We start from the raw sequence: 17,548 nt of genomic DNA, 5'->3' as shown, positions 1-17,548 counted from the left end.
ATGTAGTGGCTTACGTAGGACCATGATTGAGAACGCTCAATTTCTGCATTGTAGCTAACAGCGTCGTTTGATGCACTCTCATGGTTCATTACGCGTTCACATTATGCAGTCTCTGTTCATCAAATGGTTAGCAATCTAAACAACAGAGTAATGACCACAAATCCTGACCAGCAGTCTTGATACGTACACTTGTTGTTTTTCTCAGGCTCATCTGTCACTAATTTAGTCATTCTCACAGTGCTTTTATCTTGTGCAGTGATCTTAAATATACCAGGTTGAATTCAAGTCAGGATCTGCATCATATGAATGCAGTCTAAACAGTGATGCTCTTGACTCTGTCAGGTGTAGTGTGCTTAAATGTAATAAGCAACAAACATGTACAGTTCCTCACCTACAGTAAAACGGAGATGGCAGAGTTCACATTTGCTCTTATCTGCGATGTTGACTTTTTTTTTTCTTTTCTTTTTTTTTTGAACAGACAGACCTCCATGCAGTGACCTCTCCGTGTGTTTGCCGAATGCACAGCAGGTCGTGAGGATGATGGCGACAGTGCCTCTCTCCACCTCAAGCCTCCTTCCTCTCCTGGAATGCCTGGAGGATGAGAAAGCTGGACAGTCAGAACAGACAGATGCCTACCTCACCATAGCCAAGTATGTGGTCGTCAGCAGTGCACGTGTTAAGTCAGGGCAATGCACCGTGGCATTTTTATATGATCAGTAATTAAAATTATTACATTGAAAGGACAAGTTAATGATAGAGAAGGAGTGGGAAGGGTGAGTAACACGACAGAAAATGGAACGTCTGATACATGAAGTTGTGTCTACACGATATTTCAAATTCCCTTTCTGCCATGGTCTGTATTTTGTCATCTGTATAGCTAAATAACTGAATGCAGCTCTCTCTTTACATCTTGGTGCAAGCAAGTAAGTGCTGTGTTCACATTCAGTCTACTTTTTCTCTAATCTTTGTTTGTTTTTGCTTTTTGTTTTTTTTTTTTGTTTGTTTGTTTTTAAGTCGACTCAGCGGAGAAGATGGGCGACAGTTTCTTCCTGTAATAGTAAAGCACTTTTCACGTCTGGGTGAAACTCTCCAGGTAAGAGGAATGGCATAATGCTTATTATCAGTGCACTTTTTACGCATTGATTGCTTCGCTCATGATAACTGACAGTATGTCCATCTCCTAACTTTTTCATCTCTTAATATCTGTGGAATTAGTATTTAAACTGTTTTTAAGTTAGTGTGCCTTTTTTTTCTTACCTAATGTGGATTATTACTAATCCAGGTGTAAATCTATTATGTTTCACTGGTAGACCCACATCTCCAGTGAGAATGTGGAGCTGAGCCTGGCTGCTCTACAGGCCCTTGGGTTTTGCATGTTCAACACGCACATTGTCGCAGGGATCCCAGGTATACATTTGGGCTCATAGGTGGAAGTGTCATTTCAGTTTGATCATTCAAAGGCAGAGATTCAGGGTTCTCACTGTATCTTTTCTTTTCAGAAAAATTTTCAGAGGAAATTTTGTCAGCCCTCGCTTCTTTGGTGGTGAAATCCTCAGACAAGAATATATGTACACGAGCACTATGGGTCATCTCAAAACAGAACTTCCCTTCAGAAGTGGTGGCCAAAAAAGTAAGTAATCTGAGTTTTTATGTCACCTTCAAAGCTGTTCATTCTAATTGTATTTTACCTTGTAGTAATGTCTGTATAGAGCTGAAAAGCAAGTTGATTTTTTTTGAGAATTTTAGAAATTGTGTTGCCCGTGGGATAAACTTGTATTTTCACCCTGTAGACACCCGAGATCCTCAAGACTCTTGAAGCTGTCCGGACCAGAGACGTCCAGTCTATAGTTATGGAGCATGAGGCTTTGAATGCTGTTATCAGGCTAGTTTGATTTCTCCATTTAAAAATAGCCTTCTTGTGGATTAACAAACTAGTTTGCCATAATGACAAGGCAATTTCTGTTATAGAAAAGACATAACCGAGAAATCTCACAATTTGCTAGTTTTCAGTGTTTTCAATAGCTGTTTAATGGGAATAATTCAGCAGAAATCATTTTTGGCACATTGTTACATAGTTTGATCGGTTTTGGATGTAAATTTTGCAGGTTGCTGGAACAGGCACCTGCTCAGATGGGTGAGGGAGCGGTTTCCTGGGCTAAGCTAGTCATTCCTCTCGTGGTCCACTCAGCCTCAAAGGTTCGCCTACGTGCAGCAGCTGCTCTGGAGATAGGCATGCCTCTCCTTTTGGAGAAGCAGCAGGAAATTGCTGCCATCATCGAGCCCATTATGTCAACTGTGAGTACTTAGTCTGGCTTGTAACAAGTCTTGGTGAACGAACATGTCTGGCTAAAGCAAATGAAAATAGGTCATCACGATTACAGTATTGTTAGCACATTCTCATTTGACCATCGTTGATATTAATGAAGACACATATGGCCAGACACTGCTTTGAACGTTTCCTTTTGGACTGTCTGTCTTTGACACGTCTGATTTTGTTGTAGAAAATCATTCCTGAACTTCAGAAGCTGTTCTCCTCCAAGAATGAGACCAATGTTCTAAAGCTCTGGCCCTTGTTTGTCAAACTCCTAGGGAAGGTAAGCCTGAAAATGGTTACATGTGTTGTACGCTCTGTTTCTGTCTGCTCTCTGAAGTGGTTTGCATTGTGATATTAAAGATAAAGAGGTAATAAGGTGGCGTCTCAACGAATGAGTTGTAAATATGTGCCAACTTTGTTTCTGTGCAGCTCCTCCACAGAGGAGGTTCCTTCATAAACTCACTGCTCTATCTAGAGGAGTTGGGCTTCAGGAGCTCCTCTCCTAGTGTAAAGAAGATTGCCTTCATTGCCTGGAAGAGCCTCATCGACAATTTCGCCCTCAATCCAGGTAAGCAGTGTGAATACGTTGATGTTCCATTTTTTGGTGACTGAGCTATCTGTAAGTTTTAGACCCACCCTTACTGCGCTGTGTTTGCCTTTTACAGTATGATGTGGCTTAACAATGACACTTTGTCATTATATGTTATTACACGCAAATTCATAGGTGACACAAATGAATTGAGAACTGTCTGAGCTTGTGGATGTCATTGTGTGTGATCTGAGACTGAACAACCCATAGTGTTGACCTGAAATGAATGCAGCTAGTGCTGGAAATACAGCCCAGTGCAAGTGCTTAAAGACTACATCTCAAATACACAGTGTTTTCTCTTTGAACCACTCCTGCTATGACACTGCTGATTTATGTGGTACATACTAAAGGTTGTGTAAGAGTTGAATCTACAGTCTGTCTTTTTCTCAGGGTTGGATCCCTCTTTGTAGAAACTGAAATATTATGGCTGATTGATTTTTGGTTTTTTTTTTTTTTTTTTTTTTTTTTTTTAATCTGATGTTTTCCTCTCCATCAGACATCCTCTGTAGCACGAAGCGTCTGAAACTGCTCATGCAGCCTCTCAGCTCCATTCATGTGAGGACGGAGGCTCTGATGCTTACCAAGCTGGAGGTGTGGTGGTACCTGGTCGTCAAGCTCGGTCCCAACCTGGCAGCCAACTTTGAGCAGGTTAGCCCCACTCTGTATGTTCAAAACAAGGTTTGAAGTTCTCTCGATTCTGAAGGGCTTTCCCCCCCCCACACGGTTTATCAGCGTTCATGCTTATCTTTTTCACTTCATGAAAACAATTGGAGATTTGGAGTTTTTGTTTAGAAACTACTAAAAAGAAAGAAGGAAATATTTGTAATGTTTGCACTCACTCTTTTGATTTTTGTTGTTTTGTTTTTGGTTTTTTTTGGACTGAGTGAAGGTTGGTGTACCCCTGCTTCACAGCACAATTTCCTCTGACTCTGCGGTGCCGTCCCCGTCTACCCCTGCCAGAGCCACAGCCCAGAACAGTGTAACTGGAGCAGCTACACCTAAATCGGGTACTGTGCACTGCTTTCCGTTGGTGTTTTTTGAAGCCTTTTCGTTTGAAAGTGTTTCGTTTTTCTTTTCCAAGAAACTCCAAAATCCTCTGCATTTTGTAATGCAGGCAAAATTTACAAAAACAAACAAACAAGAATGTTTACATGGATTTCCATCCTACCAATCAGTTTCAGTTTACTTTGGGAAATCTTAGCTTGGAACTTTTGATTTTCAGTAAAGGTACCCTACTGAAAACATACTGGCCATGTCTGGCATTCACAGGAAAGGAAATGCTGCAACAAGCTTAAAGACTGTCAAGAAATGAAACCTCATTTCCCCGTATCGAGGCGTAAAATTCTTCTCACAAAGATTGTAGTGGCAGTGTTTTCTTTGTTGTTTTGGTTTTGGTTGATTTGTATCTTGTTGGGCATTTGCGTTTGTTGGTTAAAATAATAAAAAGGCACACAGATGGTTTCTGGTAGCAGTCTGCTTTATTGGGGCTCACTGATGGTACAAATGGAGGAGAGGAAAAAAGCCGCTCCTTGCACAGAAGATGTTAGTGCGACTGAGTCTTGATGTTACTGACCAAAGATACACCCATGCTCCACAAGGCCTTTGACCTTGTCTGCCACAGATAACGAGCACCTCAGACGCACACTCGAAACTGGAGCAAGTGTACTCTGCTTAACCCGCCAGTTTATGTCCATTTGTGTGAGTTACTGTTTGGTTCTGTGGATGGGAGGATGTGTAGATATATGGATATGAGCATATGGGGATGCGTACGTGTTGTATGTGCATGTTAGTCTGTGAGCAAGTGCTTGTGAGTAAACATGTGTCTCTGCTGATGTTAATACCACAGAGAAAATTCTGCTAGGCCCCACCATCTTAATACTTTGTTACGAATGCAGAAATATATACAAACCCTCCATTTTTAATCTTTGGAAAGTGGCCTCCAAGGTGTACCAGTATGGGAAAATAATGGACTTGGTGAAGGAAAATCATTTTGTGTTGTGGAGGTCTTTGCCTCCGCTGTGTTCACTGTTTTGCAGCATTTTCCCACAATTCCTTTTTTGGTCATAAACAGTTTGAGCTTTTTTGTTATTTAGTAATCAAGCTATTTACAGTGTTATTGAGTTGGCATAAATATTTAAAAATGTACTTTTTCATTATGATTTCATGGCTGTATGTGCTTTTACTGTTCATCATTTTGCAGTAATCAAAATGTGTTAAACAAGTTGTGATAGGATTTTTGGCCAAATGGTACACCCCCTGTTAAGAGCAAAATCAGTCTTCGGAAAGAGAAAACAGATGCACAACTCAGCTGTTTTTGTTTATTTTTAAAGGTGTCTCTCCTGGCAACACTTCAGCCTGCACGCCGCGCATAAATCTAAACAGCAGCGTACATGCTGGTTCACAGGCCTACCCTTCTATCCAGATCCTTGGCCTGGAGATGCTGCTTCACTACTTTCTGGGGCCAGAGGTTACCTCAGCTGTTGCCAAGAACAAGTTACAACTAAGCCTAGGTGAGAGCTGCAACAATCGTACTGTCATTTTATGTTTTCACATAGCTCTTTGTGTTGTTCTTGTTGTATTTTGTATGTATTTGTGTCACGTAACCTTTTGAAAAAATACAAGTGTATATGTTTCTTTTTTAAACTGGACCTTCAGTATGATTTTACTTTAATCAGTTTCCTTTTAATCTACTGAGGAAGAAGCTATTTTTTTTTTAAGAACGATCTGTGTTTAGTGACCAGGGAGTTCAGTTACAGAAGAAGTATGTACTTTGGGCATGCTTTTGAACTTGTCTCCCATGTACCCTCAGAACCTCTAGTGCACCCCCTCCTGAGCACTCCGTCTGCCTTCGGCAAGTACTCCTCAGTCCTCATCTCTGCTGTCAGGGATGGCTTCATCGCCATTGGGAAAGACGCCCCAGGTATCCGCTAAACTCGGAGAGCCTCATTAGCTTTCAGTTTTAATGTCAGAGTAATCTGTTAAGTCTCTGTTATTCTGTGGTCTATTACTAATGCTATTGTAAACTATCGTTTGGATCTAGTATTTGAACTTCCCTTTGTTTTGTGAAGTTGAATATACTCATTGTTGTCTCCAATCCCTGTGAGATTTTGTGCAACACATCACTTTGAAATCGCTTTGTGTGAGGTACTTGGTTCACAATAGAGCTTTTGCACAGCATCCAGTGGATGCCAGAAAACAGTTGCAGAGCTCTTCCAAGTTGTTTAGAGAGTCAGAATAAGGTATTCTCTGTGAACTTGGCTGCCTCCATATGGCTTGAATTTACCACCAGCTATGGTCTTGTTTTTTTTTTTTTTTCCCTACAGTTTTTGAGTACACTCCTCATAACACACTGCTTTAGGCAGTTGCTTTACTCGGTTCTGGTAACCCCAGTAAAAGTCAGTTGAAGGTCTTAACTCCAGTTGACTGTGGAGGTGTGAGTGATGTGTAGGAAATTGACTGTAGAGAGCTGACAAAATTTGGCTGACCTTTTTTATGGCTCAAACCCTTTCTGTTCTGCTCATTATGTAGATGCCCTACTTTTCCTCATTTGGAAGAGCTTGGTTGGTTTCGTCAGCACATCAATAGAGGCTGGTGAGTCCCACAAACCAAATATAACAGTATTGTGCTGCAGTGATAGACTGATCCCTGACTGTCTGTCTAATTGTCCTCCACTAACAGGCAATAAGAAGGAGAGGCAGGGTTCTGAGGTGCTCACCCTTCTGCTGCAAGCTCTACAGTCTATCGTATGTTCAGAGGCAATGCCTGCTCCACAAGCCCTGGTAAGATAATAGTTTCATCAGTTTGGCCTTAGGAATAACTGTGTTGTTCATGCATCCATATAGACAGTACAGCTGGGATGCTTGTAAGTTCCCCATCTGGAAAGGCATTGATAGGCTAGGGGGTCAACTTAAATTCATGATCACTAACGTAGCAAAATTATTTTGGGATATTTTTCTGATCAACGTGACCATGTTATCGGGTATTTATGTTTAAGTTTGACAGAATTATCTCAAATTCTTTGTGGTAAGCTGTGACATTGCACACCAAGACTGTTTTCCATTCATAAACTGCTTTTGCTGCAGGCTCTACTGGAAATCACCGTAAAGGGAATCCCTCAGAAAGTGCTTGGATCTGCAGCTTATCAAGTGGCCAACATGGACGTACTGAATGTTAGTATACCTTCTTAAAGCTAGAAATGATATTTGCTTGCATGAGTTTTGTATCAACGGATAAACAAGCACAGTGATCACAAAAAAAAAAAAAAATCACCCTGATGGATTAATAATCACCTCACTTAACAACCGTGCTTATTATTTCTATTAATGGAAAGTCATGTTCTTTGGATGGTGTTTACTTATTTGTTTCTTTCTCTCTTACTGTAGGGAACACCAGCACTCTTCTTAATTCTGCTCTTTTACAATAGCAGCATGCTCTCGTCATTTGTGGTGGATGAGAGGTAGGTTCTGTGAGCCAAGCGTTGTGGTTTTCTGTGGTAACGCTGTTCTTTGTGCCATTCTGCTGTAAGAACCACATGCTCAGTCGTATGGTTTATCGTCCATTACAAGTGTTTGTTGTCCATTACCCACTGGTAGGTTCTTCCTGTGCTTGGAGACTTTGGTAAGCTCTGGTCTGTCTGGGCCCACTTCTCCCTTGGCCTTTGGGGAAGCAGTTTTGGGAGCCATTGGGCACAGTGTGGGGTCTGTGGAGAACAAAGAACATTTATGGAGGATGTGGAGTGTGGTGGTGAACCCTCTTACTGACATAATTACTCAGGTACTGTAGGTTTTAAATAGATATGGACAATATCCGTTAAAGATCAGACAAAAAAAAAAAAAATTACTGGACGGACAAATGATACCATGATGACTTTGCCGCAGACAAATGAGGTTAACCAAGGAGATGCCTTGGAGCACAACTTCAGCGCCATCCACAGTGCCTTGATGTTTCCCATCACACACCTTCTTCATGGCACAGGTCTCCCCCAGGTAAATGTTTAGATACTTTTCAGTCCAACAGAAAAGAGTAGAGCAAAGTCACCCTCATTAGTTGCATGATCTTTCGTGACTTCTATCAACTGCACTTTTTTTTTTTTTTTTTTTTTTATACGGCCTAATGAGTAGCTTGCATTCAGCAGTGTCAACTTTGTTTCCTTCAAAGATGACCCAGAAGTCCATGCTCAGTACGTGGTCTAAGCTCTATAAGACGTTTGCTCGCTGCTCTGCTCTGGTGGCCACGGCCGAAGAGAATATCTGTTGTGAGGAGCTGTGTGGTAAGATGTCTGCCATTCTGGACAGCAAAGCCCTGAAGGTGAGTTGAGAGAATTATTGAACGGAGGAGCCGTCAAAGATCATTGCTCATGGTCTATTCGCCTTTGTTATGTCCTTGTTGATTTAACTTCTGTCTCTTCTGTGCCTCTTTTTTTTCCACTACAGAATTTGTCGACCCTTGAGGCTGTTATAAGTGTCCTTCAGATTATCATTGAGAGTGTGGACTTCTCTCCTTACACCTCTCAGTTTCAGCAGAAGATGAAATGTAAGGCTTTAAAGTATTTTTGTAATTTCCTTTTACATATACAGTGAGATTGTCATAGGACAGGTTGAAAAGCAGTTTCTACACAAACTTAGTGATTTAATTCACACTGATGCATCCTTTACTCCTCAGCGCCACGTACGCCACTGGGGTGGACCCGCAAAAGGAATAAAGCCCTGGGGAACCTCACAACTTTTAACGCACTCCTCGTGCAATCACTTGAAGCCTTTCTTGGCTTGGAGCTTCAGCAGACGCCTGCAGCAGTGGCTGGTGCTGTTATTGGAGGATTTATCTCTATCTTGTCGACTCTTTTCATTAACCTTGCACTGCCCACTGTCATTCAAGAGGCCCTGTCCTCCCTCATTCAACCCCTCGCACTTCTCTATGGACAAGTTGGGAGGTGAGGCTCATTTAATTATGTGTGCTTTAGACAGCAGAACTGCAGAGGTTAGTGTTCAGGCCAGACGATACCCACAGGCATTACTACTAGTCCACACATCCACTGCAGTTTTACCAGTTTAAACAGTTTTTTTTTTTTGTTTTTTTTTTTTTTTTTTGAGGATGCTTTTTGAGTTTTGCACTGCTACATGAACTATGAAACTTTCATTTGTCTTGGAATAAGAACACTACATTTGGTGTCATGTAAGTTATTTGTCGATTAACAACACAAAGAATTGAGTGTACATCAGAATGTACACACATTATGGGTAAAACTGTGCTTTTACTTAAGTTACAAGAATTAGAAGAACGTGATGGTCATGGGCGTTTAATGTTTTAGATGTAATATCAACCACACCATGAGTTGTTTGCTTTTTAATTCTAGCATTAAACAGCAGTGAATTGAGTGACAATGCTTATTTTTGCATTTTTCATGTTCAATTATTTAGCCTGGAAAATGAACAGTCAAAGTCACTGTCTGCACTGGGGCCCAAGGTAAGACGCTTTTTTGTATTTAAATCTCAGTTCTGAATTGAAACATTGTCTTCTAATGATATTAATATCTTTCATTTTACTGGTCCCTGTTCACATTTTTAAAGAATTTAGTATGGATTGTTGCAGATGTGGGTTCTGGTTTTGCTTAGGTATCAAATTGTTTTTTGTATTTTTTTTTCCTGCCCTTGACACTGTATAGTTGGAGAAATTCCTTGGGGAGTTGTTCAGCTGCCTTCAGACGCGCGCTGCGCTACAATACGATGATGAGCTTCTGGCTCTGCTGTCACCCTTGCTGTGTGTGCTTTTCCCCCATGGAAGCAAACAAGTCCGAACGCTTGTCACTCAGTTCTGGAATGCCACCTTTGGAAACACGCTTGTCCTTACTTACCCGGAAAAGCTCAAGTATGTTTAAGACTGTTTCTTGTTTGCAGATGATCTGAAGCTCTTAATGTTTGCCCAGGACTAAATCCATAAAATCTTATTCTTATCTGCAGACCTATTTTAAGTCAGGTCAAACAAAAGACCCCGATCATTTTACCAGGCTTTCAGGCCATTCAAGCACCGGATGACCACAGTGGACCATACTCAGTATGTGTTCTCTAACATTATTTCAAAAACTTTTTGTGATCTGTCAGTATGAGGCTTTGCTTCACATTTGATTTACTGTATTCAAATGAAGTCTTAGCAGGTATATGGCTCTTGTTTGCATTGGCCTTCATTGTTTTTGAGATATGTTGTTGGTGTCTGTTCTTTTGCTCTGTTAGAATGATAGCTCACAGCTTGAGACAAACGTCAGTGGGGTCACGGTGGCCTCAGTAGGGAAGAGAGATTCCCTGCTAGCCAGGGCTGTTGAGCTTAAGGACAAGAACTCTGGAACACCCTCGAAGCCTGTGTCTGTAAGTACTGCAGTTACAATGCCCCCCCCCAGCTCTAGATCTCTACAGTGTCTGATCAGTTTTGGTAACATTTGTTATTTACCTCAGGTAAAATTGGATTTTGGATCTCCCAAGCCCCCTCGAAAGGAGGTACTTGAGGAAGAATCATGTACAGATTTTGTGTTCATTCCACCCGAAACAAAGGAGAGAGTCTTAACTGAGCATCAGAAAGAGGTCAAGAGGACCAAAAGGTAAGATTATAGTAAAACCAAACTAATGCATCATTTCCTCCCACTTTTATGCTGTACTGATTACTTTGTGTGTCTCTCTTTTCTGTTTTTCCTCTAGAGTTGATATTCCTGCTATGTACAACAACCTCGATGCCTCTCTGGATACCACAGTCTTCACTCAGTACACCCAGAGCCAGGAGGAATCTATGTATGTATTGGTCCACTGCCATTTGTTCCATTACACACACATCTGTTTGAACCTTTGTAATCCAGTATTTACATAATGTGTCTTGTTTCTGTTTAGGGAATTGCCAGCAGCTGACCAAGCTAAGGGCAGTGAAAATGGTATTGATACAAGGGTAAGAACATTTTTTCCTTTTTCTGTTCTCTTCAGTCGTTTTAGCATTTTATCTTACAGTAAGATAGAAAACTACTCCAGTATGTTTTTTTTTTCCCTGCCATGTAGTAACGTGACAGTTTGAATTCTTGAAAGTTGAGTTTTCAAAAATAATTTTAACACTCCCGCCTCCCCCTAGGATACGAAGACAATCCCGGACACAAAGAAGTCCGTTGATGTCATACAAGTTCAGGATTGCAGTATCCCTGTGGACAGAATGATAATAGAGGCAACAGAGAGAGAAAATGAACGCACTGAGCAATTGCCTTTGCCAGCTGATGTCTCAGTAGAGAATATCACTGAACAGGACGATTCTGACCTACAGCCCAGAGATGAAAATAGTCCGAATGTCTCTGGCTCATCTGACGTTATCTCTGGGACACCTCAGAAGCCCAACAGCCGACGACAGTCCTTTATCACACTGGAGAAGTACACCGAGGGGAAGCCAGCCAGTCCTGCCAGTGTTACCAAATTTACTGGCCCACTCACAAAGAGTTCAGGTAGCCAAGAGCCTCCAAATTCCTCATCACCCTCCCCACATGACCCCACTGGCTCACAGACTGAGGTTGTGAGTGGACTTCCCCAAGATACTGCCAAAAATGACATTACTCAGGAGTCATCTGATAAGAGCCAAAGGGAAGAGGCTGAGTGTGTGACTGAACTGAAGGCAAATAAACCTTCAGGGGAAGGCCTTGAAGATGAGGATGACATCATTCCAGATACCCAGACCCAGGTCCTGGGTGGAGCTTCGAATTCTGTGATCTCCCCTACAGAAGATGATGAGGTTCAGGTGACTGAATCAGGGGCATCTCCTGTGGAGGAGAATTCAGAGGCACTCGTCAATTCTGAGGCCTCAAGCCAGGGTGAATTGAGGAGGTCTGGGCGCCGCAGAAGTAGACCCCTGTATCCAGGAGAAGACCCTGAACAACAGGAGGCCAAGTTTAAATCGCTAGGAGTAGGCCTGAAGTCTCCTGATGTAAGCTTAGCCGAATCACAGAAAACAACTCCTGCCCAAACAGATACCATGCTACAAGGACGGTCTACTCGGAGAAATAAACTGTCTGTGGGGGCTGATAAAAATGAAAATGATCAGCCGCAGAAGAGGTACCCTTCAAGAGAGAGCAAACATAGCCAGTCTAATTCTCAAACAGAGTCAGCATCCTCTCAAACAGATAGCCAGTCACATGGTCGACCTGGAAGGAGGAGCAAAATAGTGAGTGACAGTCAGGAGGATTCTACTAAAGATAAAAACCAGACGACTGTGGCTCCCCAAAGTAATTCACAGATTTCAAAATCTCCCGCAAGCACACAGAAGGATGGACATTTACCCACATCTGACCTAGATACCGAAACTAACAGCCAGTCACAGGGCAGACCAAGGAGGACCAGGAGGTCTGAGGCAACAGAAACCCCTGATAGAGATAAGCTCAGTGAAGGAGACAAAAAAGATCCTTTGAGTCAAACGGAATCTCAGCCATTAGAATCAACACCTTCCTCTAGAGATAGACTTGGTAAAAAGAGAAAGATTGAGGAAGGGATAAAGTCAAGTCAGAATTCAAGTTCAATTTCCGTTGACTCTGACTGCTCACAGACAGACGATGTGGATAAAACAGACTCCTCCCAACAGCAGAGAAGGTACCCTCAAACGCGGAGATCCTCTCAGGGCCTCCTGACCACCGTTGGGAACTCACAGTTGGATGCCTCTGACTCTGGAAAAGATGGACAGAAGCCTTCAAAGAGAGGCAGAAAACCCAAAACCCTTTTAGCAGTTATAGCTGCTCCACTGTCAGATGTACAAGTGTCTGAAAGTGGGAAGGCGAACAAAGATGCTTCCTCTGAAGTTCTTATGGAGGTAACAGAGTCCTCTCAAAAGGTAGAGCCAGAAGTCTCTGTGGGGGATTGTGCTATTAATGAAGCTGAAGCTAAGGTCTCCTCTCCGGAAGCTGGGGACAAAAAAGTAATCTCTGCAATTGAGGAATCGGATGTAGCACAGTCTATGGGAGAAACTGAATCAGAGAAGGATGAGAAAACAGATAGTGCAGTTTCTAATGCTTCAGTCTTAGAAAAGAGTGAAGCTGAAAGCACAAAGCCAGTTCCTCAGGATGTCCACACAGAATCTGATGAAGTGAAACTGAAGAATCAGACGTTGCAGAAATGTCCACACGCTTACAAGGGTCGTGGACGTAGGCGCTCTAAGCCGTGTGGCTGTCAGCATAATAGTGTTTCCTCACAGGAAAAGGACTATAGTGGTTCAGAGACCACTCAGGATGTAGAAGATGACAGGATTTCACTTGAACAGAAGAAACTGCCATCTGAGACTGAACTGGACAACTGTACATCTGATCCTTCGTCACAAGAAAAAGAGCTTTCAGTTGCAGATGATAGTCCTGCCCCAGTTACTAATGCACTGTGCACTCCATTGTCTTCTTCGCCCTTGCCCGAGAACGAGTCATTGGAGACTTTGTCTACTGAAAAGGAACACGAGAAATGCATCGTAAAGACATCTCAGCATTTGGAGAAGGAAACACCAGTGGAACCAACTCATGACAAAGTAGAATCAGCTGATGTGTTAAATCAAAACATTGTGGAACACATGGAACAGAAAGAGAACCAACAAGAGAGTGAGAATTCGTTTGAAGAGCACCAAGAAATGGAACAGGACATTTCTCCAAGACAGGAGGCACCTCAACATTCATTCGTCGAAGATAATGACCCAGCAGAGGTTACGGCATCAGGCCAGCATAAATCAGAACAGCATATCCTCACTTGTGAAGAGCAGTTGCAATCTCCTCTTGTTGACCAGGCAAGGGAAGTTGAGGACTTGTCAGCAAAGGACACCGAGGAACCAGCGGTTTCAGAGGTGAAAGATGTTGTACCCAGTACAAATGAAGATGCTCCATCTCTCGAGGGTATTCAAACAGACAGTGCGCCCGTAAACATAAATGGGGATGAAGGTGAGGATACTCAGATAGACAATGAGCTTCCTGTAGGTGCCGCAGCCACAGCTACCGGTCCTTCTGATGAGGTCTCAGTGCCTATACAGGCTACTTCAGAAGACGCATGTTTAGATTCTCCACCTAAGAAGAAGTCTTTAGATGGAGTGTGCGGAGAGCCAGAAGTTGTCCAGAGTCCTAGTAGCGGCAGAACTCGTGGTGTATGGTCTCCGTCGGCCTCGCCATCTACCAGCATTCTAAAGAAAGGCCAGAAGCGTTCATTTGAAGAGGAGTCCCCTTCCCCTTTGCTCAAGGTAGCGTCAAGAAAAACAAAAGATTGGAGAGACTGTAGCTTCTCTCCAGTTAAACAATGGATTAAGAGTTTACAAAAGTCATAAGACTCAAGTAAGATTGTATTCCTGCTCTTAATTTGACTGAAGGCACTGTCAAAGGCCTTCCATCTGTTTTATTCCACCAGCATGTTTACACTGGCTGTGATCAATCTCCTTATTGGTTTTTTTTTGTTTGTTTGTTTTTTGTTTTTTTTTCTGGCTAAAAAATAATCTTGGCCAAATATGATACAATTCACAACCAGTCTGGTCTTGACATCCAGAGCTACCAAAGATATTTGCTTTTAGTAGCCAGTATTAGCCCTTCAGTGGGGTTGGGCATTATCTGACAGAAAATATTATTTTAATGCAATCTTTACTAATGACATTTTGTCAGAGCAGCTCATTGTTATATGTATGTTAGATGTAAGGCATGTTGTTTATATGAATTGTAATTGTATGATGAACATTTTGTATACACTTTTTTTTTTTTTTTTTTCTTCTTGTGCAGTCAAGACGAGTGTCCTTTGCAAACCCAATCTATCATCAGGAGATTGCAGATGATATTGATCGTCGAAGTCCCATAATTCGGAGCAGCTCTCCTAGATCCAAAAATATCAATGCCCAGCCTAAGGTATCATTAATTATATGAGTAATGGTAGAGTAATAATGATTTTATCTCTCATGTAAAGACTTAAATCCTAGTTTCCTTAGAGGACACATTCAAGATAAATATCTATGCTTTTCTATTGCAGTATGTGTCAACGCCTACCAAAGGCCTGTTGAATTTCAGTCCGCGTAACCTTCGTAGCCCAGGATACAAAAGTTCAAAGAAATGTTTGGTACGTGTTCCTTAACCCTGTTAGCCAGTGGATTATTAACAATTTATGTGCATTGTTAGCCACCATGGATTTCTCAGGAACTACTCAACACCTGCAAGATGACAGATTTGCATATTTGTGTCAGTTACATAACTAGTTGCATATTCGAAAGCCTGGAACAAATGACACATGCAAATGACACACATACACAAAACACACAAAAAAGTTTTATTTTTCCACCAATATTTAGAAAATTGTACCAGTGTGATACAGAGTTTAAAAAGAGAACTTTATTCACTCAGAGATATTTCTGCTTAATCTTTCCACAGATTTCAGAGATGAGCCAAGAGCCCCGGCCTATCCCTAAGGACTGTGTGTATCCAGCCCTGGTATGCTGCTCCACTCCAGTTGAAGCTGTCCTGCCACAGATATCCTCAAACATCTGGTGGGTTGAAAGTGGCTATTGTTCTGATTTGGTATAAGTGAACGTTACCGCTACGTAGAATTGTATTGGTTAGTTTCTCACTTTCGTATGTTTGGGAATACTACCACTTTGTTTCAGGAATTCATTACACTGTAGTCTGATCTCGTTCTGCGAGTTCTGTTTTTACTTGCGGTGCCCTGTCAATGCAGCGTTAACAAACGGCAAAGCGGAACAAGACAAAGTGTGCCAGTTTTCAAAATCTGAGAGGGACACAGCGTTCCTTCATAAGTAAAAATGAAACTGCTTCAATTATGTGTCAGTTCTGTTTTTTGGTTGTTGTTTTTTTTTTTTTTTTGTTATTGTTTTCCATTTCACAGTTTTTACTGTGCTTGTACGTGTTTGCGCTTGCGTGAACATTTTCGAGTCATTTCTTGAATGGATCAGTGATTTAAATTCATGGATTGATCTTGTTGAATAGAACTGTTCTTTGTTTAGACCATCTGATACAATCACTAGAAGGAAGCATGTGGCCACCAACAACGTGTTGGTATGAAAGAATGAAATTCAGCCAAGTAACTCGAGCATCAGTTTCTAAAAGCAGCTGCAAGCATCACTTGAACAACTTGATGTTCTTATTGAATTCAGTTCTTATGTAATTTTTGTATTTCAATTTTTGTGCTCAGGCCTCGTGGTTTTGGACAGCTTGTTCGAGCTAAAAATATAAAAACAGTGGGAGACTTAAGTGCCCTTACGCCCAGCGAAATAAAATCGCTTCCTATTCGCTCACCTAAACTTGCTAATGTGAAGAAAGCGCTTCAAATTTATCATGAACAGCAGGTACGTTTGTACTGAATTCTGATTCATTTAGTTGTTTGTGTTGAGCTCTCTCAGTCTTTTTTGTAAGTATAAATAACACTTTTCCTTTGGTCCTCAAGCAAAAAGGCCGTTCGGATGACCTTAAGAGTTTCGATGAAACGGAGAAAATGACTGCTGAGCCTGAGGAAATAGAAGAACCTCAGAATCAAGAAGAGGAGCAGATCTCAGAAGAGCCTCAAGGTTAGGACGAGACAATTAATTTTAACTGTAGCTAGGGTTGGTAGATCAACATTGATTGATTAAAGAAAAATATATTTAGTTTCTTTTAATATTATCAATTTTTTTGTTTTGTTTTTTTTTTTAAATGTATTTTGTTTTACAGAGTTATCTTCAGATGCACCAGCTGCTGTAGAGCAGAGGACAGAGATGCACAGAAACACTGAACTGCTGTCAGATGTTGAGGCACTGGGAGCTCGATTCACTCCTGAGGAACTTGGGAGCTGTTCACCCGGCCAGCTGACACTGATGCATGAATGTCTGAGCGGTATGATGAAGAGCATTGTGGTTCAACTTCAGTCCCGCCTTACCAACCAAGTAGAGTGTTTACCGTGACAACACCGGAATCTTTCCTTAGCCTCGGCAAGAGGTGTTTCTTTCTATAGGACTGCACTGTCTCATATGAACTTTACTGTGGATTAACCCTAATCCACATTTTTAGTTTGGATTTTAAATTTTACACCCCTGACATAATCTGTCTCCCAGGTGGCTAAGGTACAGCTTCTTTGAACATGGTCATATGAAGAATCAGCTGGGAACTAAAACCTTGCCTGATAATTGATGGGACATTTTTTTTAAATAAATGCAGGCCCAAATCTGATGTGCATTATTTTATACTTAACTACTCTGTTTAAATAAAGGAGAGAATGGGAAATGGTAACTTGATTATTTATTTGTGCGTTGAGAGTTAATAGATTCTGGGACATTTTTGGTTGGTTTGAAAGATGTCCTGACAGGTCTTAAAGTTGAGAGTGTCCAGTCTTGGTGAATTTCTCCCTGTAATATGTCAGTGATGTGGGGGACTCTGTTTCTGTTTTTATGTCTTAATTGCGTTTGCCTAAAGAATAAACCTTTTTGTTTTGGTTTTTAACTGACGTGTATTGACACCATAGAAGGAAATATCAAAGATGTGATGGCTGACTATGGCTATGTGGACCATAAGTCACAGTAGTGAGTTTGGAATGCAGGTTAGGATGACCATATAAGGTAAAGCTTTGCTGAAATACATTTAACAAATGAGCTTTGTTATATCAAGAAATAAACCAAACGTTAACTTTGTGTAGTTAACAGCACACAATGTT

The 17,548-nt window shown here is 41.5% G+C and overlaps 1 protein-coding gene across 1 annotated transcript; it reads left to right on the top strand.

Moving 5' to 3' along the window:
- Positions 1-521: 521 nt before the first annotated feature.
- rif1 (replication timing regulatory factor 1) lies at positions 522-16,976 on the top strand. The gene is made up of 36 exons (XM_030787575.1): positions 522-650; positions 1,015-1,093; positions 1,311-1,407; positions 1,500-1,630; positions 1,791-1,882; positions 2,106-2,295; positions 2,502-2,594; positions 2,744-2,882; positions 3,400-3,551; positions 3,793-3,922; positions 5,234-5,413; positions 5,713-5,823; positions 6,432-6,494; positions 6,582-6,682; positions 6,986-7,072; positions 7,286-7,359; positions 7,496-7,676; positions 7,781-7,888; positions 8,061-8,210; positions 8,336-8,435; positions 8,565-8,832; positions 9,320-9,365; positions 9,565-9,767; positions 9,860-9,953; positions 10,130-10,261; positions 10,349-10,491; positions 10,589-10,688; positions 10,789-10,806; positions 11,007-14,114; positions 14,641-14,763; positions 14,885-14,971; positions 15,280-15,395; positions 16,058-16,211; positions 16,310-16,430; positions 16,573-16,784; positions 16,953-16,976. The coding sequence occupies exons 1-36, from the start codon at positions 538-540 to the stop codon at positions 16,974-16,976; spliced, it is 7,320 nt and encodes a 2,439-aa protein (XP_030643435.1). The 5' UTR covers positions 522-537.
- Positions 16,977-17,548: the final 572 nt, after the last annotated feature.

The sequence above is a fragment of the Chanos chanos genome, chromosome 10 (assembly GCF_902362185.1).
Source record: "Chanos chanos chromosome 10, fChaCha1.1, whole genome shotgun sequence".
In the NCBI taxonomy this organism is placed as follows: domain Eukaryota; kingdom Metazoa; phylum Chordata; class Actinopteri; order Gonorynchiformes; family Chanidae; genus Chanos; species Chanos chanos.
The sequence above is the reverse complement of the archived record's forward strand: the minus strand, read 5'-3'. Positions and strand labels throughout refer to the sequence as shown.